Source organism: Aquarana catesbeiana, linkage group LG01 (assembly GCF_042186555.1).
Source record: "Aquarana catesbeiana isolate 2022-GZ linkage group LG01, ASM4218655v1, whole genome shotgun sequence".
Classification (NCBI taxonomy): Eukaryota; Metazoa; Chordata; class Amphibia; order Anura; family Ranidae; genus Aquarana; species Aquarana catesbeiana.
The window spans coordinates 554,884,427-554,905,247 of NC_133324.1; the positions used below are offsets into that span (position 1 = coordinate 554,884,427).

The window sequence follows — 20,821 nt, forward strand, 5'->3', positions numbered from 1 at the left end:
CCACTGACACCCACGATGGGGCATCATTTCTCCCACTGATATAAATAATTAGACACTGTTACTTCCACTAATCCCAATGATGGATTCCTCCTACTGACTACAGGCACTATGTAATTTTTTTACTCCCACTGATGCTGGGGCATTTTCTACTTCCACTGACCACTCTAGCCCCCCTAAAGTCTGAAGGACATTAAACCGGCCCTTTTTTTAAAACGTTTGGAGACCCCTGGTTTAGGACATCTGTCGTGTAGAGAAAATTGTGTTGAAGTCTCTCTAGACCGTTCATGCTGTACTGGAATGCTGTAAAACGCATCAAGAACGCACCTAAATGCACAAAAAAACACATTGTAACACACCTTATTCCTCCTTATTTAGGGCCAGTTCGCACCATAGAAATGCAGTCCATATGCGTTCCAGATATTTTTCTGCATGCACGTTTTTGATGCTTTCCAGTGCGTTTTTGATGCAGTCCAGTGCATTTTTCCTCCCTCTTTTTTCTTGACGTTAAATAAGGACTTGTCTTACAGTGCATTTTTTGTGTATTTAGGTGCGTTCTTGATGCATTTTACAGCGTTCCAGTACAGTCCAGTGCAGGAAAAATGCAGAATGTTCTACTTTTTTTATGGCACTAGAACGCACTGGAACTGCAAGCACTGGTGTGAACTATGCCATTGAAAACAATATAACCTACTTTCCATGCATTTTTGATGCAGAAAAAAAACACACTGGACTGCATGTTGTGCGAATTGGCCCTTAAGGTTAAGAAACAAGAGGGGGGAAAAATGCACTGGACTTCATTAAAAACGCGCATGCAGAAAAGCATCTGGAACGCATCCGGACTGCATTTCTATGGTGTGAACTGGCCCTAAAAAACAAAAAATGAACACCAAATCTCAGTTTTTTTCTCCTTTTTTACTGCATTACCTATGTACACTAAGCTCTGTTTCACACCAGTGCGACTTGTCAAGTGACTTGACAGTTCAAAATTACATGACAGGTTTCACCCCATTTGCGGCAATGGAACTATTCAAAAAGGTTTGTGCACTATTTCTGTGCGTTTTCAGTGTGACTTGCATTGACACTTGTTAAATGAAGTCGCACAGATGTCAGCAAGCCGCACATGAAATCGCACTGACAGTCAGCTTTGAAGTCGCACTGAAGTAGCGCAAATCTAAAAGGGCAAAGTAATGTAAATACTGTTTAAAAAATTGGAACAAATTAATAATTAAAACTAGGTAAAGTGGTATTAAACCCAAAACCAAAAACGTAATACAGTATATTGCAGCTTACCATTAGATGTTGTGGCTGCATTAGTTTTCCTTTTTTAGCCCCCCCCCCCCCCCCCCCCCGTTTTCACCTGGTGATCTACTGAACTCCAGCTTATACTTTTTAAGCAGTTACAGCAACAGTTTTGTTCCTTTTGGGATACAGGTTTTATGTAACTAAAAAAAGAAAAATATTTTTAAGCACCCCTGGCAGTAGTAAATGGTTTGTCTTAATCCTCTAACTGCTACACCTGCAGGACAGCTTGTTCTGTAGAAAAACAGACTTACTGGCTGGATCACCAGGTGAAAAATCGAAGAAAGAGAGCCTAAAAAAGGAAACCAATGCAGCCAACACATCTATGCATTGGTAAGCTGCAACATTAAATGTTTGCTTTTGGGTAGGTGCAATGGTGGTGATGGGTTCCCTGTAGCCATGTAGAAAGTCAATCTGCGGTCAGTCAAGTAGCAAAGTCAGATCTTGGATATTTTAGAAATCATTGAGGATCAGTTCACACCAGATGCAATCCAGTGCTTTTGTTTTCTGCATCACAAACGCATTGACAGTAGATTATATGGGTTCCAATGGCCTAGGTCACACCAGTGCGATCAGTTCCAGTGCAGAAAAAAAAAATTGAATATGCTGCATTTTTTCTGCACAGAATTGTACTGGAGTCATATAATCTTTTTTTTCTTATAGAATTTAGTAACTGCGGTGTGATGCTATGTCACGTAACTACTTCAGCTCTCACACCTGTTTACCCCTTTTATGGGCCAGAGCACATAAAAAGTGCACATTTTATTCTGTAATTTGTCCTGTTTAAAAGGACACAAAAATTATGATTTTAATACAAAGCATTGCAAAGTTATTTACAAATGAATAAAAGTGTGTTTTTTCAATTTTGCACTTTTTTCAGTGTGATATGTGTAAAAATATTAGGCCCCTTTAACACTGGGGCGGGAGGTGCATCGGCGGTAAAGCGCCGCTATTATTAGCGACTCTTTACCGTTGTTTTAGCGGTTTTACCCCCCACTAGCGGCCGAGAAAGGGTTAAAAACCACCACACTGCCCCATTGATTTCAATGGGCAGGAACTGTGAAGGAGCGGTGCATACACCGCTCCTTCACCGCTCCGAAGATGCTGCTAGCAGGACTTTTTTTCCTGTCCTGCTAGTGCACCGCTCCAGTGTGAAAGCCCTTGGGCTTTCACACAGGAGACACAGCAGCGGCTGTTTCGGGTCGGTTTGCAGGCTCTACTTTTAACGAAATAGCGCCTGCAAACCGCCCCAGTGTGAAAGGGGTCTTAGTGAACAAAACAAACAAGAACAGAAAAAAAGTTTACCTATTAATAAATAAAATAGAAAACAATCAACAGGAGAATTACAATTGAATGGAGGAGAATACGGAGTTAATTAATGCTAATCGGAGTAAACTATGGGGTTAATAGGGGGTTAAACAGAGGAACATTAATTTAAAAAATAAAAGTTACAAATGATACAATGTTTCAATGTAACTTTCTGGCTGAGCAATGTTGTTGATAAACATTGCCAGACTGCTTTTTTTTTTTTTTTTTATACAGCTCCTGCTACCAACCTTCTCTGTGTACTCAGCAATTAAGCTGTAATTAATCAGAGCTGTACTGGGACAGGAAGGGATCCCAGCAGAAGGACTGGACATACTAGACACACCCTTTGTACAATGATTACATGTTTTTGGGCGTGTCTAGTACGCCCAGAGTCTGCAACTGGGTAAAGGTCACTCAGAGATGTGCTTCGGCCATTATTCAGTCTTTAATGTTTTTTCATTGATATATATGAATTACAAAAAAAGGTGGAGAAGAGGTGGATACGGTCTTTAACCAATAAGAAAACAACATGGTTGTGCAACATCATTATATAATGGTAAGCATCTGCTGTACTCCTAGAAGTATATACAAAGATTTCCAAAACTCCACTCGGTCTATGAGCAGCCTATCCTCATCACTTTACCTTTAAAGCTGGACAAACATGGAACAAATTTTGGCCAGTTCATCAGGAACTTCTCTCAGTGGGTGGCCCTGCCAACTGCCTCCTACCTGCTGTTCTTTGATTGAAAAATGGAAGAAGGCAGGCAGAAAATGGCTGAACAATGCCTGTATCCAATGCAGCCACTGCATTGAAAGGCAGCGTCAGTGGTTGGCAAATAATCCACAAGAGGTAGCACATGGCTGGCTGTCTGCCAAAACACAATAGCTGTAGAGGGAGATTCACCCATCTGTGATGCGCAGTGTGGAGGGCAGAATCTGTTATATGAAATCTATATGTTCAGTGCCTTGCAAAAGTATTCAAAAAATAGAAGAATAGTACCGCACCAATCATAAACGAACAGAGAAGCAGCTAACACTACAATCAGACAAATTGTGTACAGGTGTTATAAATATAAAGTGTAGCGCTAATGTGATGTCAAAATAACCAGGGCAGTAACTCTCCAAGAGGGAAAAGGGGGTTATCGTGCGTAGAACTATCAGTAATCACAAAATAAACCAACAAGGGTGGTGACCTACAATCTCACCCAAAAATTATATTGGGTTAGTGTTAAATAGGCCAATATGGCCTATTTTTGGGTTAGTGTTAAATAGGCCAATATGGCAAAGTGAGTAAGTGTGTGTGGATCACATTTACAGAATAAGCATAAAACTACCCCCTTATGTAGGTGAACATAAGTCAATATTCAAATCTGGCTGTGAAAAAAGGTTGGTGAAGTGAACATACAAAAATGTACCAGGTGAAATCCTACTGGCATCAAAAACATATATGGAAACCAGATATGGTAATTTGATTCTCCAAGTGAATTCAACAATTACAAAGTGACAGTCCCATAGTGTTTCACATGCTGCTCAAACCAAGAAATGATGGGCCAAAGGTGAGATACTGTTCTTCCCAATGACGGTCCCCAACATAAAGAAAAGATGAGGTACTCTTACCAGCATTGGTGGACTCACAAGCCGGGGGCGGTGAGTCATCAAAGCTTAGGCTGTCATACACACAATGACAGTGCGGATGCGGTGTGTGGGGACGAAATCCGCGAACAAAGCGTGGTAAACAGGTGGCTGGGTACAGCTGTACCCAGCCACCTGTTTACCACGCTTTTATATGATTGGATAAAAACTTTTTTTTTTTCACAACAAGGTTGGTCTTTATTTGAAAAAAGGAGAAAATAAAAAAATACAATACATAGTAGTTTGAGATTAAATAAACGTAGTCATAAACGTACAAGGAACGTATTCGTGTACACTTACAGCATGGTATACGACATATCCAATACAATAAAATTGACATACTTTACATATAAGGTCTATTATCAATAGAAGGATAGGAGGGTAGGGAGGGGGAAGGGAAGGGGGGCGTGGGGGAGACAAGCCACCCGGGTACCACCCATATTTGGAATCACCCACAGGAACAATTGGAACTAAGGGTCAGCAATATAAGTGGGACTTGTCCATGGCTTCCAAATCCGGTCAAACTTCCGGGACACCCTCTACTCATGTAGGTTAGCCTATATAACGGTAACACTGCATTAACTGAGTCCTCCCATGATCTCACCGTGGGAGGTCTATGTGAGGTCCATTTCAGCAAAATTTGTTTTTTTGCATAGAATAACAACAGTGAAATCAATATCTTAGTGTATCTGGGTCTCTGTTCATCATCCTGAATACCCAACAGCGCCAGCTCCGGCATCACCGGGATATCCAGCTGGAGCCTAATGTTAATAGAGCCCCCCACTTCAGCCCAGTATCCTGTCAACCGCGGACACGACCAAAACATGTGGAAGAAAGTGCTGTCCGGCAACGCGGGCAATTCGGGGAGCGCAGCGGATAGATTCTGTGCAATCTCTGAGGGGTGTAGTATACCCTATGTAAAAATTTTGTTTGAATTAACTTGTCTCTAGAAGAGATTACCAATTTAGAGCTATCCTCAAAACATTCCTCCCAGGTCTCTCTATCCAGATCAGGCAAGTCAGTCTTCCATTTAACCCACAGGGCCTCCATTTTTGGTGAATCCTTCTGGAGGAGAACAAAATATATTGTGGACATAGTCTTAGTGAGAGTCTCCTGTGTCAATACCTCTTCAATAGGATTGACTGCAAGACTAGGAGGGAGTGGGAACTGTGCCCTGGCTGCATGTTGCAACTGATGGTACCTAAACAACATCCAGGCTGGAAGTCCAAATCTGTCTACTAGTTCGCAAAACGAGATAAGAGTTCCAGCCTGAAACACGTCTCGCAACAGTTTGATACCACACCGGGCCCACAGCTGTGGGTCCGGAATAGTACGGAAATGAGAAAGAGAGGGATTCCCCCATAGGGGGCAGAAGGGGGACCACCTATTAGGTTTTACGAAACATCTACTAGCCGCACCCCACACCTTGAGGGTCGCCACAGTCGAGGACGGAAGGGATACGCCGAGGATCCCCTATAAACCAGATTACCCAACTCCTTCAAAGAACCCACTATGGCTGCCTCCAGACAGACAGCTGCATTCGCCCTAGACTGCTGAAACCACCACCTCACTGTGACGAGCATTGCTGCCCAGTAATATACCAATAAATTGGGTAAGGCGAGTCCTCCACCACTCAACGGTAGCTGAAGGGTTTGTCTAGCCAACCGGGGAGAGGCCCCCTGCCACAGAAAAGAACCAATGCAGCCGTCTGCGCCCTTAAAGAAAGACGGGGAAATCCAAACAGGACAATTCCTAAGAATATAGGTGAATTTGGGAAGGTATATCATCTTTAAAATATTAATGCGGCCCAAAAGATTAAGGGGGAGATTAGCCCATCGAGAGCAGTGGTCTCGAAGGCGATGTACTATAGGTTGGAGATTGAGACGTTGAAAGGAGCCCAGATCCCTTGTGACTGATTCCTAGGTAAGTGAATTCTTCCACCCATTGCAGTGGGGTGTGGGCCCCACACGTTTTGGCTTGCGCATCCAAGGGGAACAAGGCGGACTTGGACCAATTGATGCGAATACCGGAAAAAAACCCAAATTCATCAAAGGCTGCTAAGGCAGCGTTCAACGAGTCCTCAGCATCCTGCAGGTATAGCAGAGTGTCGTCTGCATATAAGGATATCTTCTCCTCCAGAGGGCCGACCCGAAGACCTGCAATACGTACCGAATCTCTGATTAGGACTGCCAGTGGTTCCAACGCTAAGGCAAACAGGCCGGGTGACAACGGACACCCCTGTCGGGTCCCCCTCTGAAGGAGAAAATAATCCGAAAGGTTACCATTTATGTGGATTCTGGCCCTAGGAGCGTAATAAAGGAGACCCAACCAGTGGAGAAACCTTGGACCAAAACCAAACCTCCTCAGTACCTCCCACAGATAGCCCCACTCCACAGAGTCGAAAGGCTTTTCGGCGTCTAGCGAGGCTATGACTCTCTTACCAGTGTTGTCATGGGATGTGGACAGATTCAAAAATAAGCGACGGATATTAATGTCGGTGCCCTTACCCGCCATAAACCCCGTCTGGTCTACATGGACTAAATCATCCATCATTGTACCAAGCCGCGTTGCAAGTATTTTTGCCAACAATTTGGCATCCGCGTTTATTAGTGATATCGGCCTATAGGAGGTACATTCCTCTGGGTCTTTGCCGGTCTTGGGCACCAACACCACTATCGCATCATACATGGATTCAGGGAGACTTTCCCTCTCCATAAATTGTTTCAAGAGGGCTGTTAACCTGGGCGCCAACAATTCCTGGTATGTGGAATAGAATTCTATTGGAATCCCATCCGGTCCCGGGGTCTTCCCAGACTGCATAGAGCCCAGAGCCACCTGTACCTCCTTCAGAGAATGTCTGCATCTAATTGTTCCCTTTGAACAACACCAAGAGATGGGAGCTGAATACAATCCAGATATCGAAGTAAGTCAGGTTTGATATAAGAAACCCTAGAGGAGTACAGGTCCCGGTAGAACTCTAAAAATCTCCCATCTAGCATCGACTTCTTGGTAAGGTCTATTCTAAGTAAGGATAAATCCCTCAGCGCGTCCTGCCACAGTATATAATTATTCTGCCCAGGGGTCCTTACAAACTCTGCCTCCCGCACTCTAGCCAGTTCCTCCTTTTGCCTCAGATACTGCACAGATTGTCTTTTCCGCCGGGCTATCTGGGTGATAAATTCCCCTCTGAGCCATGCCTTGAAGGCATCCCAGAGCACTCTGGGGTCACCAAAATCTGCATTGTCCAACCAAAAATTACAGAGAGCTGCAGGCATAGCCTCCTGAATTTCAGGGTCTGCGATCCAGCTCCCGGACAGCCTCCACACTCTACCGGAGAAGTCCGAATGGTTACAGCCAATGGCGCATGATCCGAGATACCTCTGGACAGGATCTCAACAGAGATCACTCTCTGTACCATTGCTGAAGAGGCAAATGCCAGATCAATTCGTGACATAGTCCGATAGGACGCGGAGAGGCAGGTATACTCTCTGTCCGAAGGATGGAAATGTCTCCAGACGTCCGTCATATGAAAGGCTGCAGCCCAGTGAGCAAGCCCATATTGCGGAGGACCGGAAGCATGTAGCCTATCTAGCTCCCTGGACGGTACCAGATTAAAATCTCCTATCACCAGAACATTCTCTACATTATATACCGTAGTCTGCTGCATCACCTCATGTAGTATATCGATATCCACAGGAGGGGGTAAGTAAATCCCTACTATCACATATGGGGTTTCAGAGATCATTGCATGTAATAAAATATATCGGCCACCAGGATCCAGTTTGACATCTATGAGCTGAAAGGGCAGGGATCGGTGGATCAAAACACTTACTCCTCTGGCATAATTAGAATAAGGGGCGTGATAATGTGCACCAACCCATGCCCTCTTCAGACACATGACCCTGGATCCCACCAGGTGCGTCTCCTGCAAAATACAAATGTGTGGGTGCAGTTTCCGCAGGTAATTAGTTACCAAAGAGCGTTTGACAGCAGAATTAAGTCCTCGCACGTTCCATGATACTATCATACATTTGGCCATAGTATAAGCATTGAAGCAACAGACCGGATAGACCTTAGTAACGGCCCTACTCGCGCTCCCACGTCCCCAGGAGGCAAAACACCCCCTCTGGGACGGTGGATCCCAGCAAGGAGCCTCCTTCTGTGAGAGCCTACAAGCACATACCCAGGACACCGCGGAAGAACAGCGGCTTTAATAGACCAACCTAAATAAAAAATAAAACAAAAGAAAAAACAGGCAAATAACCAATAACCAAACCTGTGGTCAGCAACGGCCAACCTCCCCCACCCCCCACCCCATGCAACTCGAAACAGGGAGCTGCATTTGAATCCCATAACTCCCTTAGTCTATAGACTAAAACCACACAGGTTGGGGACGTGCAACCAATATGGCCAGAACACAGAACACTCTGAGCACAGGGGCTGGCAGTATAGAGTGCACAAGTCTAGTCCAGAGCTATCTGCTTGGAGTGAGTACATGTAAGAAAAACTTTTTAGGACTGCTTTCTCCTGACAAGCAGGGGCACATACTTGGTTGACAGTTGCCAAAAAAAAATAAATAAAAGGGAAAAAATTACAGTTCTATGAGTAGTGGGGCAACGAAGGAACACTATCTCCAGCAAAACCAGTAATAGGGAGACAGTGAACCTGACCCTCATCAGATAGGTATAGTAAAGAAATGTCACATGGAAATCATAACCTTCTAACGGTCCAGCAAACTTGTTTCCCACTGTATTTCTTCCCACATGCAGACAGTGGAGACAAAATCAAATAGACATGAAACAATGCACTTCTGCATGTAGTTATTGGCTCACCGGGAACTACTGTCTCTGAAAGTCTTAAGAAAAAACTTTAGGACTACTTTCTCCTGACAAAGCAGGGGCACATACTTAGTTAACAGTTGCCTAAAAATTAACGTTCCATGGGTATTAGGGCAACGAAGGAACACCATCTCCAGCAAATCCAGTCATAGGGAGACATTAAACCCGACCCTCCTCAGATAGGTATAGTAAAGAAATGTCACCTGGAGATAGTAACCTTCTAACGGTCCAGCAAACTTGTTTCCCACTTCATTTCTTCCGACATGCAGACAGTGGAGACAGAATCAGATAGAACATAAAACAATGCACCTCTGCATGTAGTTATTGGCTTACCGGGAACAACTTTCTCTGGAATTCATATACAGGGAATGAAACGAGCAACAGCAGAAGTCGCAGGGCTATGGCGGCAGTGCCTCCAGCCAAGCAGCCGCATCTTTAGGGGCAGTAAAAAAACGGACGGTCTCTCCATCCACCACACGCAGCTTAGCTGGGAACAGAACGCTATACTTAATCCCCTTGACGTCCAGAGCAGCCTTAATGTTGTCAAAGGAGCGTCGCTGCCTCTGGGTTTCTATTGTGTAATCCGGGAACAGCAGCAGTTTCCCATTACGGTAGGGCAGGGTTCCAGCTGCTCGGGCTGCTCTCAACAATTCATCTCTGTCCCGATAATTTAGAAGCCGCAGTATGAACTTGTGCGGCGGAGCCTCCTCCGGTCCAGGCTTGGATGGTACCCGATGAGCCCGCTCCACAGCAAAGTGCGGGGAGAGCTGGGCTGCCAGCATCAGAGAGCGCAGGAGTTCCTCAATAAATAGAGCAGGGGACCGACCCTCAACCCCCTCAGGGAGCCCTACGATCCGTAAGTTGTTCCGGCGGCTACGGTTTTCCGTGTCCTCCGCTCTGTATTCCAATGCCCGTACCTTAGTCTGCAGGGCCCGGATAGACGCCGCATGATCGGTCACGGTATCCTCCACATCCCCCATGCGCCTCTCGGTTTCCGCTACGCGGGTTCTTATTTTATCCAAGTCCTGCCGGATCAAACCCACATCCATTTGCACTTCTTTAATCTTGGATGTGAGAACAGATTGACATGAGCTGATAGCCGCCATAACCTCTGGAATTCCCGGGGTTGTCAACACAGGGATCTCCTCGTGGTCAGTCTGAGACGCCATATTGTGAAGGCGTGCAGGAGAGTTCAGGTCACAGGGGATCGGAGAGGCCTCCACCGATACACCCGGCGGGAATCTCAACCGCTTACCCCTCTTTTGGTTCCCAGATGATTTAGAAGGCATCCAGCTGTAGTAGGATCTATTCGATCCACGCAGTCACTAATTGCGGATGCAGTATTCGGATCACACTCCAGGAGAGCTCAAGAAACACGTCCGCTCAGGCCTCCATCTTGGCCACGCCCCCTGGATAAAAACTTTTAATATTTTTGGAATCGATTCTATTTGGACATGCTTGTATCGATGATCGGATGACTCTGATGTATTCAATAAATTGATTTTCCGGATTTACACGATGTGGAGGCTCCCTGTTTTTGTTTTTCTACATATGGCGATTACACGGCTAAGCTAGAAGATTTCACCAAGCACTTGGGTCGATACCAGATCCCGAACGGAGGAGGAGGATTTCGTCCCCACACACACCACATCCGCACTGTCATTGTGTGTATGACAGCCTAAGCTTTGACTCACCGCCCCCGGCTTGTGAGTCCACCAATGCTGGTAAGAGTACCTCATCTTTTCTTTATGTTGGGGACCGTCATTGGGAAGAACAGTATCTCACCTTTGGCCCATCATTTCTTGGTTTGAGCAGCATATGAAACACTATGGGACTGTCACTTTGTAATTGTTGAATTCACTTGGAGAATCAAATTACCATATCTGGTGTCCATATATGTTTTTGATGCCAGTAGGATTTCACCTGGTACATTTTTGTATGTTCACTTCACCAACCTTTTTTCACAGCCAGATTTGAATATTGACTTATGTTCACCTACATAAGGGGGTAGTTTTATGCTTATTCTGTAAATGTGATCCACACACACTTACTCACTTTGCCATATTGGCCTATTTAACACTAACCCCAAAATAGGCCATATTGGCCTATTTAACATTAACCCAATATAATTTTTGGGTGAGATTGTAGGTCACCACCCTTGTTGGTTTATTTTGTGATTACTGATAGTTCTATGAACGGTAACCCCCTTTTCCCTTTTGGGGAGTTACTGCCCTGGTTATTTTGACATCACATTAGCGCTACACTTGCAAAAGTATTCACCCACCTTGGCTTTTTACCATTTTGTTACATTACAGCCTTTCATTCAATGTTTTTTTAATCTGAATTATATGTGTTTGATCAGAACACAATAGTCTAAATTGGTGAAGAAAAATATATACATAAAACTTTTTCAGAAATAAAAAAAAATAATAATTGGCATGTGCTTATGTATTCACCCTCTTTGTTATGAAGCCCATAAAAAGCAACCACTTATCTTCAGAAGTCACATAATTAGTGAAATGATGTCCACCTGTGTGCAATCTAAGTGTCACATGATCTGTCATTAAATATACACACCTTTTTGAAAGGCCCCAGAGGCTGCAACACCTAAGCAATAGGCACCACTAACCAAACACTGCCATGAAGACCAAGGAACTCTCCAAACAAGTAAGGGACAATCTTGTTGAGAAGTACAAGTCAGGGTTAGGTTATAAAAAAAAAATATCCAAATCTTTGATCTTTAGGATCACCATCAAATCTATCATAACCAAATGGAAAGAACATGGCACAACAGCAAACCTGCCAAAAGACGGTCACACACCAAAACTCACAGACCAGGCAAAGAGGGCATAAATCAGAGGCAGCACAGAGACCTAAGGTAACCCTGGAGGAGCTGCAGAGTTCCACAGCAGAGACTGGAGTATCTGTATATAGGAGTACAATAAGCCGTACGCTCCATAGATTTGGACTTTATGGCAGAGTGGCCAGAAGAAAGCCATTACTTTCAGCAAAAAACAAAATGGCACGTTTTGAGTTTTGTGGGAGACTCCCAAAATTTATGGAGGAAGATGCTCTGGTCTGATGAGACTAAAATTGAACTTTTTGGCCATAAAAGAAAACGCTATGTCTGGCGCAAACCCAACACATCACCCAAAGAACACCATCCCCACAGTGAAACATTGTGGTGGCATCCTCATGCTGTGGGGATGTTTTGGATGGATGGTGCTAAATACAGGGATATTCTTGAGCAAAACCTGAACCACTCTGTGTGTGATTTGAGGCTAGGACAGAGGTTCACCTTCCAGCAGGACAATGACCCCAAACACACTGCTAAAGCAACACTTGAGTGGTTTAAGAGGAAACATGTAAATGTGTTGGAATGGCCTAGTCAAAGCCCAGACCTCAATCCAATAGAAAATCTGTGGTCAGACTTAAAGATTGCTGTTCACAAGTGCAAATATCCAACTTGAAGGAGCTGGAGCAGTTTTGCAAGGAGGAATTGGCAAAAATCCCAGTGGTAAGATGTGGCAAGCTCATAGAGCCTTATCCAAAGCGACTTTTAGCTGTGATAGCCACAAAAGGTGGCTCTACAAGACTTTTAGGGGGTGAATAGTTCTGCACATTGTCTTTTTCTGTTATTTTGTCCTATTTGTTGTTTGCTTCACAATGAAAAAAAAAATCTTCAAAGTTGTGGACATGTTCTGTAAATTAAATTATGCAAATCTTCAAATGATCCATGTTTATTTCAGGTTGTAAGGCAACAAAACACGAAAAATGCCAAGGGGGGTGAATACTTTTGCAAGGCACTGTATATGGCCAGCTTTAGAAAAATTTGTAAGACCCCAAAATGGCCCAAAAGCTGGACATTTACCATATCTATAAAATATACTTGAGTAATTAATTTCTTATTTCAAGGCACACTTTTTGCTACATAACAGTGGTGACATTGTGATCGTAAGAAACCATTCAAATAGGTGGACAGTTAGAAATGTCTTTTTGTGGCAGTAATGTGATGCACAAAAAAAAGCGCTAAATGACTACAAAAAATAAGACACTCATGTATGTATTATTTTAACAAGTGGCATGCTGCATTAAAACCATTTAAGTGACGAAGAGTGATAATGGTTATTTTCATTATTATTGTGACTGATATACATCACTATGACAACACTTTTCAAGCGCCTCAGCTCTAAACAAGCACTGCGGCTGTTATTCTGGGTGTTTCATAAACACTACCTAAACTTCTATATTGTGTGTAATGTAAGCCAGATGTATATTATTTATAGCTCCCATCCGTTCCCTTAGGATAATTAAAACCGTGGAAGCAATCAGTGAAGTACTGCAAGATTTCAAGTACGACTGTGAAGAAATACAATGACTTCTCCCTCTTTTTGGAAGGCACAAAGAGAAAATGGGGCCCAGTCCGGTTCGCTTCTTTGAATCTGCACTACAACAGAGCCATTTCATCTGCTGCCCTCTGGGATGACATTCTGGTTGTTTATTAATAGGTGCTTCTGCTTTCCAGCCATGGCAGGGGGATGCCTTTTTATTGCACAGCATCTTCTATCCATTTGCGCTTGGGTCTTAATCTGCAGTTCTTTTCAATAAATGTTTTTATAGGGTATGTGTAAAATGCCTTATGATCTGTTTCCAGTAAGACAGCCTTTTATTTTTATCTTCATCGCTAAAAAAATAAGGCTGCAGCCACAGTTATATTGTTTTTGCACACTTTAAGTATACTTGCAGTAAGAAAAATGTAGAGACTGGAATTACTGACCATCTTCTGAAAGGCTAGTTTTTTTATTTTGTTTTGGCTGTGATTTTGATCCTTTTACGTCTAATACTGAATCTCTGACCTGTAACACAACATGCCCTCAGTAAAATCAGAATGTTGACAGAACTCCTGAGTTGCGTAGTTTTTCTAGGTCAGGGAGTCAAAAATGTTGTGCCACTGGATCAACTTGACAGCCAGGCAACTAGCTTTGCAGAAGGAAAAGTGACCAATGGCAGCTTTTAGGATTCTCCTTTATATTTTTAGCTTTCTTAGATTAGTCTTAGATTTTCTCTTTGTATGTATTGATTTATTGATCTGCAGTGGTAGGAGTTCAGTACATTTTTTTTGTGGGTCAAATTTGCAAATTAATACCGATATTGTGGTCTTCAAAACCTCTGTTTTAGTATACTATAATAAATAAATAAGAACGACAGCAAATATACAACGTTGTATTAGTCATTTAACCACTTGCCGACCGCCTCACGACGATATACGTCGGCAGAATGGCACAGGCAGGAAGAATCATGTACCTGTGCGTGATCTGCCTCCCGCGGGCGGGGGGTCCGATCGGACCTCCCCCGGTGCCCGAGGCGGTCGGCTTCTGTCTGGCAGCGATCAGACGTGAGGGGGAGGCCATCCATTCTTGGCCCCCCTCGCGATCGTTCCCAGCCAATGAGAATCTTCCTCTGCCTCTGTAATGTAAACAGAGGCAGAGGAAGTGATGTCATCTCTCCTCGAGCCGGTCTTTTTCGTTCCGGCGCCGAGGAGAGAAGACATCAAGTAAGTGCACCAAACACTACACTTCCAGTAGAACACGCCAGGCACACTTTTCACCCCCCAGTCACCCCCCGATCACCCCCCTGTACCCCCTGTCACAGTGACACCAATAGCAGTTTTTTTTTTTTTTTGCATTGGTGTCAGTTTGTGACAGTTATAAGTGTTAGGGCAGTTAGGGTTAGCCCCCTTTAGGTCTGGGGTACCCCCCTTTAGTTCTAGGGTACCCCCCTAACCCCCCCTAATAAAGGTTAACCCCTTGATCACCCCCCGTCGCCAGTGTCACTAAGCGATAGTTTTTCTGATCGCTGTATTAGTGTCACTGGTGACGCTAGTTGGGGAGATAAGTATATAGGTTCGCCGTCAGCGTTTTATAGCGACAGGGACCCCCATATACTACCTACTAATGGTTTTAACCCCCCCGATTGCCCCCTAATTAACCCTTTCACCAGTGATCACCGTATAACTATTACGGGTGACGCTGGTTAGTTAGTTTGTTTTTTATAGTTTATTATAGTTTTAGGGCACCCGCCGTTTATTACCTTATAAAGGTTTAACCCCCTAATTGCCTGGCGGTGATATAAGTTACGTTTTTAGGGTCAGATAGGTCTGCGTCGCCCCAGGCAGCGTCAGGTTAGGGCCAGTACCGCTAACACCCACGCACGCAGCATACACCTCCCTTAGTGCTATAGTATCTGAATGGATCAATATCTGATCCGATCAGATCTATACTAGCGTCCCCAGCAGTTTAGGGTTCCCATAAACACAGTGTTAGCGGGATCAGCCCAGATACCTGCTAGCACCTGCGTTTTTCCCCTCGGCCCAGCCCACCCAAGTGCAGTATCGATCGATCACTGACACTTACAAAACACTAAGCACACATAACTGCAGCGTTCGCAGAGTCAGGCCTGATCCCTGCGATCGCTAACAGTTTTTTGGTAGCGTTTTGAATCAGTCGCTAACAGTCAGGAGCTTTTTGCCTGTGAGTCTCACTAGTGAGACTCACAGGCAAAAAGCTCCTGACTGTTAGCCTCTTCACTAGTGTACATTCGATTTGCCATTTTGGGCTCTAAATTTAGGGGTAGTGAGTCTCACTAGTGAGACTCACTACCCCTAAATTTAGAGCCCAAAATGGCAAATCGAATGTACACTAGTGAAGAGGCCTACACATTTCTGAGCATGACAGATAGTGAAGAGGAAGTCACTCATCTGTCAGATTCAGGCTCAGAATACGATCCTGTAGAGGACAGCGGCTCTATGACAGATAGCACTGACGACGGAGTTGTGGTCCCTACCAAGGTCAGGCGGACCAGACCCCAATCTTCTTCGGTCTTGAATGGAGCAGAGCAGTACTAGCGCCGCTATTCCTTCTGGTGAACTGGCAAGCACCAGCGGCCTAGTACACCCTGGTCGTACATCCAGCACTGCAGTATCACGTGGTGACGTGGCGAGTCCCATAAGTGCCGTTCAAGCTGGCGAGGTGGCAAGCACTAGTAGTGTCCCACTGCCACCAAGAAGACGAACACAGGCCCGTCGTGCCCATAGTGCCCTTCCTGCTGCATTCGCCTATCCGAATTGGGAACCCACCACTTCTGCAGCACCCGTACTTCCCCCATTCACCGGCCAACCCGGCATTCAGGTGGAAACAGTTGATTTTACGCCACTGGATTTTTATTTGCTGTTTTTCACCGAAGATCTCTATAGATCTATTGTGGACCAAAGCAATGTATATGCTGGTCAGCACAACGCCACTATTCCCCAGTCCTCCCTTGCCAGAGATTGGAGACCAATTACGGTCTCCGAATTTAAGATCTTTCTGGGCCTTTCCCTCAACATGGGCATAACTAAAAAGAGTGAGTTGCGGTCATATTGGTCCACTGACCCAATTCACCATATGCCCTTGTTCTCTGCCTCCATGACCAGGGCACGATACGAGCAGATTTTGCGGTTCATGCACTTTAACAACAATGAACTCTGTCGTCCTCGTGGAGACCCTGGATACGATTGGCTCTACAAAATTCGGCCCCTCGTAAACCACTTCAACCAGCGTTTTGCAGACTTGTTTACTCCCCATCAAGTTGTCTGCGTTGATGAGTCCCTGATGAAGTTTTCTGGCCGCTTGTCATTCAAACAGTACCTTCCCAGCAAGCGTGCCAGATACGGGGTCAAGATGTATAAGCTCTGTGACAGGGCCACAGGCTATACATGTAGTTTTATGGTTTACGAGGGCAAAGATAGTCACGTAGAGCCGACAAACTGCCCTGACTACATAGGAAGCGCTGGCAAGATTGTGTGGGACTTGGTGTCACCCTTATTCGGAAAGGGGTACCACTTGTGCGTGGACAATTATTACACGAGCGTGCCACTTTTTAGTCACCTTTTTGATCAACAGATTGGAGCATGTGGCACCGTGCGACCTAATCGCCGGGGCTTTCCCCAGCGGCTTGTAGATTCCCGTCTTAGGCCAGGGGAGAGAGCCTGCTTGCAGTGTAATTTGCTCGCTATGAAGTGGAGGGATAATAAGAATGTTTTCGTTCTTACCTCCCTTCATGCAGACACGACGGTCCAAATTACTACGGCGACTGGTGTTGTGGAGAAACCCGTCTGTGTCCACGAATATAACCAAAATATGGGAGGTGTGGACCTCAACGACCAATTGATGGCGCCGTACCTAGTTGCCCGTAAGGCCAGACGCTGGTACAAAAAAGTGTCTGTTTATTTATTTCAATTGGCTTTGCTGAACGCCTATGTGCTATACAGAGCTTCAGGACGGACTGGATCCTTCCTTAAATTCCAGGAAGAGATCGTCCGAGCCCTTCTGTATCCAGACGGTGCTCCACCTCACCTTTCCCAACCAAATGCAGTAAGCTGGCTGCATGAAAGGCATTTTCCTTATGTCCTCCCCAGTACCCCTACCCAACGAGCCCCCCAAAGAAGATGTCGTGTCTGCAGCAAGCGCGGATATAGGCGTGACACCCGGTATTATTGTCCCTCCTGTCCTGACAATCCTGGTCTATGCATTGGTGAATGTTTTGAACGCTACCATACACTAGTTGAGTTTTAGCGTAGGGTACAGCATTGCACAGACTAGGACACACTTTCACAGGGTCTCCCAAGATGCCATCGCATTTTGAGAGACCCAAACCTGGTACCAGTTACAAAAGTTAAAGTTACTAAAAAAAAGTGTAAAAAAAAAAGTAAAAACACAAAAAAATATAAAATAAAAAAAACAAAAATAGTTGTCGTTTTATTGTTCTCTCTCTCTCTATTCTCTCTCTATTGTTCTGCTCTTTTTTACTGTATTCTATTCTGCAATGTTTTATTGTTATTATGTTTTACCATGTTTGCTTTTCAGATATGCAATTTTTTTATACTTTACTGTTTACTGTGTTTTGTTAGTAACCATTTTTTTGTTTTCAGGTACGCCATTCAGCTGCAGAGCGGACTTATTTATTTTGACAGCAACAGCGTTTGCTCCCACGATACATAAAGCCGTGACTCCAGCGCTGTCGGAGGTGATTTCACCACCACAGTTACATACTTCAGCATATATGCCGAAGCGTGGGGGCAGTAGTGGGTGAAGGAGCGATTTGCTCCTGCCTTTTGTGGGAGGATGCCCCCATGCTTCGGCATATATATATTTTAGGCACAGGTTGCGTTAAATGTTTTATTTTTTACTATGTTTTTTTGTATTTGCTTTGCAGGTATGGTAAGTCTTACTGTTATACTGTAATGTTACTTTGTTTTATTGTTAACCATCATTTGCTTAGCAGGTACGCCATTCAGTTGCAACGCAGATTTATTTATCTTGACAGCAACAGCGTTTGCTCCCACGATACATAAAGCCGTGACTCCAGCGCTGTTGGAGGTGATTTCACCACCACAGTTACATACTTCAGCATATATGCCGAAGCGTGGGGGCAGCAGAGGGCGGAGGAGTGATTTGCTCCTAACTTTTGCGGGAGGATGCCCCCATGCTTCGGCATATATATACGGTGCATGTATGCCCATCATTAGAAGTGGGTGGATGAAGGGAGGTATTCTAATGGTGGGCATACCCACTAATCAATCTCTTTTTTTCGTGCAGCCCACAGGCTGCATGAAAAAAAAAGTTTACAATATATGCCCAACAAGGACCAGCAACATACTGGTATGTTGCTGGACTTTGAGTGGTTATACCAGAATGATGCCTGCAGCTTTAGGTATCATCTTGGTATCATTCTTTTCAGCCAGCGGTCGGCTTTCATGTATAAGCAATCCTAGTGACTAATTAGCCTCTAGACTGCTTTTACAAGCAGTGGGAGGGAATCCCCCCCCCCATCTTCCATGGTTTTCTCTGGCTCTCCTGTCCCAACAGGGAACCTGAGAATGCAGCCGGTGATTCAGCCAGCTGATCATAGCGGTGATCAGAGACCAGAGTGGCTCCAAACATCTCTATGGCCTAAGAAACCGGAAGCTACGAGCATTTCATGACTTAGATTTCACCGGATGTAAACAGCGCCATTGGGAAAGCATTTTATCACACCGATCTTGGTGTGGTCAGATGCTTTGAGGGCAGAGGAGAGATCTAGGGTCTAATAGACCCCAGTTTTTTCAAAAGAGAGTACCTGTCACTACCTATTGCTATCATAGGGGATATTTACATTCCCTGAGATAACAATAAAAATGAAAGAAACAGTTTAAAAATAAGATAAAAAAGCAAAAAAAAAAAAAAAAGCACCCCTGTACGCCCCTGCTCTCGCGCAAAGGCGAACGCAAGCGTCGGTCTGGTGTCAAATGTAAACAGCAATTGCACCATGCATGTGAGGTATCACCGCGAAGGTCAGATCGAGGGCAGTAATTTTAGCAGTAGACCTCCTCTGTAAATCTAAAGTGGTAACCTGTAAAGGCTTTTAAAGGCTTTTAAAAATGTATTTAGTTTGTCGCCACTGCACGTTTGTGCGCAATTTTAAAGCATGTCATGTTTGGTATCCATGTACTCGGCCTAAGATCATCTTTTTTATTTCATCAAACATTTGGGCAATATAGTGTGTTTTAGTGCATTAAAATTTTAAAAAGTGTGTTTTTTCCCAAAAAAATGCATTGGAAAAATCGCTGCGCAAATACTGTGTGAAAAAAAAAAGTAAATACCCACCATTTTAATCTGTAGGGCATTTGCTTTAAAAAAAATATATATAATGTTTGGGGGTTCAAAGTAATTTTCTTGCAAAAAAAAAATATTTTTTCATGTAAACAAAAAGTGTCAGAAAGGGCTTTGTCTTCAAGAGGTTAGAAGAGTGGGTGATGTGTGACATAAGCTTCTAAATGTTGTGCATAAAATGCCAGGACAGTTCAAACCCCCCCCAAATGACCCCATTTTGGAAAGTAGACACCCCAAGCTATTTGCTGAGTGGCATGTAGAGTCCATGGAATATTTTATGTTGTGACACAAGTTGTGGGAAAAAGACAAATTTTTTTTTGCACAAAGTTGTCAAATGATATATTGCTCAAACATGGCATGGGAATATGTGAAATTACACCCCAAAATACATTCTGTTGCTTCTCCTGAGTACGGGGATACCACATGTGTGAGACTTTTTGGGAGCCTAGCCGCGTACGGGACCCGAAAACCAAGCACCGCCTTCAGGCTTTCTAAGGGCGTAAATTTTTGATTTCACTCTTCACTGCCTATCACAGTTTCGGAGGCCATGGAATGCCCAGGTGGCACAAAACCCCCTCAAATGACCCTATTTTGGAAAGTAGATACCCCAAAAAATTTGCTGAAAGGTATAGTGAGTATTTTGCAGACCTCGCTTTTTGTCACAAAGTTTTGAAAATTGAAAAAAGAAAAAAAAAATTTTTTCTTGTCATTCTTAATTTTCAAAAACAAATGAGAGCTGCAAAATACTCACCATGCCTCTCAGCAAATAGCTTGGGGTGTCTACTTTCCAAAATGGGGTCATTTGGGGGGGTTTTGTGCTATCTTGGCATTTTATGGCCTTCGAAACTGTGATAGGTAGTGAGGAGTGAATCAAAAATTTACGTCCTTAGAAATCCTGAAGACGGTGATTGGTTTTCGGGGCCCTGTATGCAGCTAGGCTCCCAAAAAGTCCTACACGTGGTATCCCCATACTCAGGAGAAGCAGCAGAATGTATTTTGGGGTGTAATTCCACATATGCCCGTGGCCTGTGTGAGCAATATATCATTTAGTGACAA

At 44.2% G+C, this 20,821-nt stretch overlaps 1 protein-coding gene across 1 annotated transcript in view; it reads left to right on the forward strand.

The window, feature by feature from the left end:
* The window catches only part of REX1BD (required for excision 1-B domain containing), a 108,404-nt gene extending 94,108 nt beyond the window's left edge, over positions 1 to 14,296 (forward strand). The window contains exon 5 of the mRNA XM_073596025.1: positions 13,383 to 14,296. Coding sequence (XP_073452126.1) covers positions 13,383 to 13,455 — 73 coding nt within the window. The 3' untranslated portion in view covers positions 13,456 to 14,296. The remainder of the gene's footprint in view (positions 1 to 13,382) is intronic.
* The last annotated feature ends 6,525 nt before the right edge of the window (positions 14,297 to 20,821 follow it).